The 6778-nt window shown below is 34.0% G+C and overlaps 1 protein-coding gene across 2 annotated transcripts; it reads left to right on the forward strand.

The window, feature by feature from the left end:
• Window positions 1-1936: 1936 nt before the first annotated feature.
• On the forward strand, window positions 1937-6239 carry LOC117178012 (probable multidrug resistance-associated protein lethal(2)03659). Of its 2 annotated transcripts, XM_033369193.1 has the most exons (9): window positions 1937-2085; window positions 2171-2342; window positions 2405-2561; window positions 2626-2828; window positions 2954-4259; window positions 4345-4559; window positions 4653-5731; window positions 5837-5944; window positions 6021-6239. In XM_033369193.1, exons 1-9 carry the CDS (start codon window positions 1990-1992, stop codon window positions 6060-6062), a joined length of 3378 nt encoding a protein of 1125 aa, XP_033225084.1. In that variant the 5' UTR covers window positions 1937-1989; the 3' UTR covers window positions 6063-6239. The 2 variants fall into 2 exon arrangements, with proteins under 2 accessions (XP_033225084.1, XP_033225085.1); XM_033369194.1 differs by lacking the exon at window positions 1937-2085 and having other exon boundaries at window positions 2209-2302.
• The last annotated feature ends 539 nt before the right edge of the window (window positions 6240-6778 follow it).

Genomic DNA, 6778 nt, shown 5'->3' on the forward strand with positions numbered 1-6778 from the left:
GAGGGAGCTCTTCTTAATATTTTGACACCAAAATCATGTCGATACACCTTACCGACTGCGAGTAAAGCCACCCACGCTTTAACTTGACAGACTGTACAAATTGCTTCGCACAAACGTGATTACGAGTATTTTATGATCGCTTAAATTTCTATGCGAACACTTTGCGCCTTTAACGATAATGCTTCTATTCAATTATTATTAATGTGTGGTTCGAAGACAGCACCTTCCCACTTTTCATAATTACTTTTGGCGACTCACCAATCGTCTAAGATACGTAATAACACGTGACAATTCGTTTATCGCGTTTCCAGAAATTCAAGCGCGAATTTCTGATAGTCGATCCCTCGTTCAGAAGAGAAACGTTATAAACATAAAATTTCCTATGCGTTAAAATATGAATCCGTTATGCTACATTAAGTCTGTGGTTCTTTTATAAAAATTGGATGAGATTATAAAAAAAGTGGCCTATCCTAGAGTAAATATCAAGTAAAGTGTCGACAACTTATTTTTTCCGTGTACTAGTGCTAATTTGACATAAACTTAAAACTCAAACTCAAATTTTAAAAAACTAGTAAGCAGAACATTACAATCAGTGCAGATTTTTATTCTCAGCTTCTAAGGCACTAATCGCAAGAAAAATGATTTTAACCGCATATTTTGGGTATAATCGCTGAAGCTACCTTTTATGGCCTTTATACGTACCCTCCTTTGCCTTCTCCTTAATAGCAATTTTTTAATTGGGCCATGTCTTGAGTTTGTAATGGAGATCGCTTTTTAGTAACAACCACGAATGAATTTGTTTAAATTATATAATATTATTACTAGGTTTGGAGACAAGCTGAGCGCAAAATTTCATAAATAGTGATTATGAGGCAAAACTTTTAAGCTTTTAAACGGTTGTTCTTTGGCAGTTGAAGATTTATTTTGTGCATAGATAGTTAATACATATTGTTCCAAAACCAGTTTAGCAATGCAGATTTTTGTCGTTTCTTTTTCAATCCTGATTAATTTTTAATTTCACATAATTGTCCGAGAAAATCAGTATGCTTCAGTGTATCGTAATTTCACCCATTTCTTTTATAAATTAGTTTATATTTTAAATGCTTATCAAAAAATCTTGATTGAATATTATTAGTTTGTAAATAGATTAAAATCTGATTCCACGTGTGGACAATCAAATTTTTCTTATACTATAAACAGAATTCGAGTGTAAAACTGTTTTTTGTAACTATATTTATATATTTCACAGCTATTTTTTACTATGGATGCAAGTAATAAAGAGGGGAATTCAAAACCCAAGAACCCGCGAGAATATGCCAATGTGTTCTCCGTGTTATCCTTTGCGTAAGCTACATTATAATATAATTCAATTTCATAGCAATGTTTAATCGTTTTTGTAATTCTTCCATCTAGGAAACAAACAAATATTATTTCCTTAGAGCTATTCTGATCATTAATGTATATTAATTTTAATTTTGTAGATGGCTGTACAAAATATTTCGCATTGGATTTCGGAGAGATTTGCAGACAGCAGACCTTTATTGCTGCTTGAATGAAGATTCCAGCAAACTCTTAGGAAATTACATGTCTAAAGTTTGGCATAAGGAAGAGCAGAAAATAAAAGCGAAAACAAATAAAAGACCTAGCTTGCTAAGAGTACTAGTCAAAAGTTACGGAACAGGATATATCATCCTGGGTCTCTACCAAGCATTTAACTTGCTTTTCCTCAGGTATTGTTAGGGTTTACCTTCAATCAACCGATTCGAAAGATCCATCGAAAAGATATTATTCTTTATTAACGCACATACTAACATCGTTCTACTTAGAATCATCCGAGTGCTGCTATTTGCTAAAGTACTCAATTATTTGAGCAATCAGGACGAGACGCCAAACCTTGAGATTTTTGGATGGACTTCAGGTTTCATTATATGTCAGATTTTGGACTGCATTCTGATTCACCATTTGAATCATGCACTGCTTCATTTAGGAATGAAACTTCGGATTTGCTGTATTGCTCTTGTATATAGAAAATGCTTGAAAATATCTAAGGCGTCTCTAGAAAACAATGAGGCATCAGGAGGTCAGGTAAGAAAGTACATTTATTAGCCGACAATTTATTTTTGAATAATAATATTAATTATCTAATATTTTGATAACTCGAATCTCGCAGATCACAAATTTTTTAAGTAACGACGTCTCTATCTTTAATGAGATTTACCTTTTCAATTTATTGTGGATTGGACCTATTCAAGCAGTTATTATTACCTTGGTACTTTATCAACAGATGAACGTCTCTAGTTTTGTAGGCACTTCTATTATTTTCTTGATCTTCCCTTTTCAAGGTGAGACAAAATAAAATATAATTTTCAATATAATGTCAAATAAAAACAATATATGGTTTCAGTATACTGTGGAAAGTGGGTAAAAAATTTGACACAAAAAGTGTCCTTGAGAACAGATAAGAGACTTTCACTAATGAATGAAATAGTCGCTGGCGTACAAGTAATTAAAATGTATGCTTGGGAAAAGCCCTTTTCTCAATTAGTTAGGAAAGCTCGAACGTAAGTTATTATTGCATATGTTGTTCTAATTAATTTTCGGTCACTATACGTATTTTTATTACAGGAAAGAAGTGAGAGTAAATAGGAAAATACGCTATATAAGCTCCCTTGCATACTCTCTTACATCTTATGTTCCTCAGCTTTGCATTTTTTGTTTCGTATTGTTTTACGTTCTGTCTGGAAATAACATTTCAGCAGAAAAATTCTACATGGTTACGGCTTTTTATAACGAATTGAGAAATACTGCAACTCTTGCCTTCACTTACAGTCAGTATCTAACATTACGATGCACTTGTAATTTTTTTATACAGAATACATTCAACTTCAAACATATCTTTTTGTTATAAAATTATTTTCTAACTAAGACTGTGTTGAACTTGTTATTTATAAAGGTGCCCAGTGTTTGGCAAGGTTATTAGTGGTTATCAATCGCCTTGACAATTTTCTAATGCTTGAAGAGACAAAGGACTTGAGATCACAGAATGTTAATGAACAAAACCTCAGCTGTGAGAGTGTAATACGAATAGTTCGAGCTTCGGCAAAATGGTCACCCCATGATGAGAAATATACATTACATAACATAAACCTTAAAATTGAACGTGGTTCCCTTTCTGCAATCATTGGGCAAATTGGGTCTGGTAAAAGTAGCTTCCTTCATGTTATACTCAAAGAACTACCACTCACAACGGGAACTATTGACGTGTCAGGAACAATTGGATACGTCAGTCAACAACCTTGGGTGTTTGCTTCATCTGTGAGGCAAAATATTCTCTTTGGTCTTCCGATGGATGACAAACGGTATGCAGAAGTTGTCGAGGTTTGCCAATTGAAAGAAGATTTCGCTATGCTCCCATTCGGAGATAAAACTCTTATTGGTGAAAAAGGGATAACACTCAGTGGAGGTCAAAAAGCAAGGATTAATCTGGCAAGGGCAGTATACCTTGATGCTGACATATATCTACTGGATGATCCACTGTCAGCTGTTGACACTCATGTGGGCAGAAAAATATTCGAAGATTGTATCTGCGGATACTTAAAAGGAAAGACGAGAATACTAGTAACTCATCAGCTGCAGTATCTGAAAACTGTAGATCGGATATTGGTTTTAAATAGAGGATTAGTCAAGATGAAAGAAACCTGTAACGAAATTAACCTACATGATTCGGAATTAGAGTTTATTAATACACGAACAGTTACAGACGATAATGTTGATGATGGTAAGGGAAAATCAGAGTACATCTTTAAAAAAGAGCAGTTGCCCTGTATTGGAAGAAACTCTGACAATGCGGATCCAAAAGAGATTCCTGAACATCGATCGGTTGGGAATATTTCCAAACGGATTTATTTGAGATATTTTAAAGCAGCTGAAAGTGTACCCATTTTACTTTTAGTAATGGTCTTAGGTATCACTTATCAAGTTGTTGCCACATGGGGAGATTTTTTTCTGGCAGGCTGGGTAAACAGAGTAGATGAACGAACGAACAGAACTATAGCAGATGATATTGATAACATGTGGTACATTCAAACGTATAGTTCATTCACCCTGTTGACTATAATTCTTGGAAATGCTTTTTTTCTGATACTTTGTGAGATATCTATAAGATCATCCCAGAATCTACACTCTCGAATGTTTTACAGTATTATGCGCACTACGATGTCGTTCTTTCATGAAAACACCTCTGGAAGGATCTTGAACCGGTAACTTATCAAGCCTGCACTCTAAAAGGGCTGGGCCTGTGTAATTTTTACAATATTATTAAATTAGCCATATGCCTCTTACTAGGTTTTCAAAAGATATCGGAATTACTGACAAGGAATTATCATTTGTACTGCTAGATGTTGCACAGAACATTTTACTGTCGTTCGCAGCAGTTCTCATCAACTGTTTTGTAAATCCATGGCTTGTAATTCCTACTATCGGCATTGGTTCAGTGTTTTATATTTTGCACTTTATCTACGTCAGAACTTTGCGCAGTTTAACACGATTGGAAGCTATAAGTTAGTAAAATCTTCGTCTTAAGTCCTACTCCATAATTTAACTGCTTGAAAAACGCTGGTTTCAAATCTAATCTTGAATTTTTTTATTTTAAGATCGATCGCCAGTTTTTAATCATGTTAATGCTACTCTTCAAGGCATTACAACGATCAGAGCATTCAAAGCTGAGCAAATTTTGACTGAAGAGTTCGATAACTATCAAGATCTTCATTCATCCGCTTGGTACTTGTTTTTTTCTAGTTCAAGGGCATTTGGCTACTACATACAATTCGTATGTTCCCTTTATGTATCGCTTGTAATGTATTTATTTGTCTCAGTAAATTTCAACATATCAGCCAGTTATGCAGGTTTAGTCATCTCGCAATGCATATTACTAGCTGACAGATTGCAATGGGGTATCAGACAATTTACAGAGATGCAAGGCTACATGACATCTGTTGAAAGAATTATTGAATACTCTGATCTGGATGAAGAATCTCCTTTAGAAACCAGGCCAGAAAATAAACCACGACCTGAGTGGCCTTTAGAGGGTTGCGTCGAATTTAAAGATGTTTGTTTAAGCTACAGTGCCACAGGACCTATGGTGCTTGAGAATCTAAACTTTGTGATAAACTCGAAGGAAAAAGTAGGTATCGTTGGTAGAACAGGAGCAGGAAAAAGTTCTATAATCGCTGCTCTTTTTCGACTAGCGTACTTGAAAGGTGAGATTTACATAGATGGTCTGGCAACTGATAAACTGGGCTTGCACGATGTACGAACCTGTATCAGTATTATTCCGCAAGAGCCTCTACTTTTTGCTGGCACTATAAGACTAAACTTGGATCCTTTTGGGAATTACTCAGACGATGAGCTGTGGCAAGCCTTGGCAGAGGTGGAACTGAAGAATTTTATTATGGGTTTTGATGCTCAACTACAAGCTAAAGTATCTGACGGTGGTTTCAATTTCAGTGTTGGTCAACGTCAACTTCTTTGTTTAGCACGTGCCATCGTTAGAAATAAAAAAATTTTAGTTCTTGATGAAGCTACAGCAAATGTTGACCTTAAAACAGATGACCTTATTCAGAAGACTATCAGAACAAAATTTAAGGACTGCACGGTTTTTATTATTGCTCATAGATTGAACACGGTGATGGATTGTGATAAATTCATTGTGATGGATTCCGGTTCCATGGTGGTGAGTTTGACTATAAATGTTTTAAGTTTTAAAGTTATAAAAATAACTTTTAGAGTATTGAAAAGGCTATTGTGATTCAAGTTATATATAATTTTATAATAATAGGAATTTGGTCATCCTTATGATCTCTTAAGAAACAAAGGACACTTATACAACATGGTACAACAGACTGGAACAGAAATGGCAAATGTTCTCGAGAAGATGTCGGAAAACGTAATGTCTGCTTTCATAATAATAACAAGATGTTACTCTATTTAATTATAATTTAAAAATAATTTAATTGTTCTAGGGTTATGGCAGTGATATAAAGCAAATTAAGAAGCGTAGTTAGATAAGGGAACATTTTGAAAATTGCTCACATTAAGCAGCATTAAGCATACTCTATTGAGTAGTCATCGCACGATAATAAATATGTTTTATCCCATAGGTATATTTTCCAATGATTTTTTACCTATTTCCTAATTACAATAATTATAATGTAGCAGAAATAGGTGTTTTTTGTCCTCAAGGTTAATAAAAATTCTTACTGAACAACAATTTACCGTTGAATTTAATTATCTGATGTTGCCCAAATATTTTGAGCTAAGAAGAAAAAAAACGATAGAGCGCTTTTTTTATTCAAAAACCTTATTTTTAGTGATTGATTTTCTTCTAATACAACATTTTAATCATGTTTTCGAGAAAAATTTTAAAAACATAATCTTAACAAAATCGAATTGTTGAAAAAAGTGATTTTTGACCAAAAAGACTTTTCAAAATCTGCCCGCCACACGGGCCCATTCTCTTTGCTCGCTGGGCGCGCGGATCGCTTCGTTTTTAGTTTTAATAAATGTTTATTCAATATTAGAGCTTGATACATATTATAAGAGCATAAAAATTAGTTTATGTATTTTTTTGGCAGCGCTTCATCTACTTTTGGTACGATACAAATACATAGTGTAGTCGAATGTAAATCCCTACGAAAATAATAATACGATATTCGTCGCTTGCGTTTCTTTGTTATCCACTATCTTTTAATTATGTTAATATTTTGAAGAGTTATTTACT

The sequence above is a fragment of the Belonocnema kinseyi genome, chromosome 8 (genome assembly GCF_010883055.1).
Source record: "Belonocnema kinseyi isolate 2016_QV_RU_SX_M_011 chromosome 8, B_treatae_v1, whole genome shotgun sequence".
Taxonomy (NCBI): domain Eukaryota; kingdom Metazoa; phylum Arthropoda; class Insecta; order Hymenoptera; family Cynipidae; genus Belonocnema; species Belonocnema kinseyi.

Bases quoted from the DNA above. Each gene is read 5' to 3' on its own strand.
- LOC117178012 (XM_033369193.1), top strand. From the start codon at position 1,990: ATGAAACTTCGGATTTGCTGTATTGCTCTTGTATATAGAAAATGCTTG. The intron at 2,343-2,404 runs GTGAGACAAAAT...ATATGGTTTCAG, and splicing joins CTTGATCTTCCCTTTTCAAG to TATACTGTGGAAAGTGGGTA. The intron at 4,560-4,652 runs GTTAGTAAAATC...TTTTATTTTAAG, and splicing joins AACACGATTGGAAGCTATAA to ATCGATCGCCAGTTTTTAAT.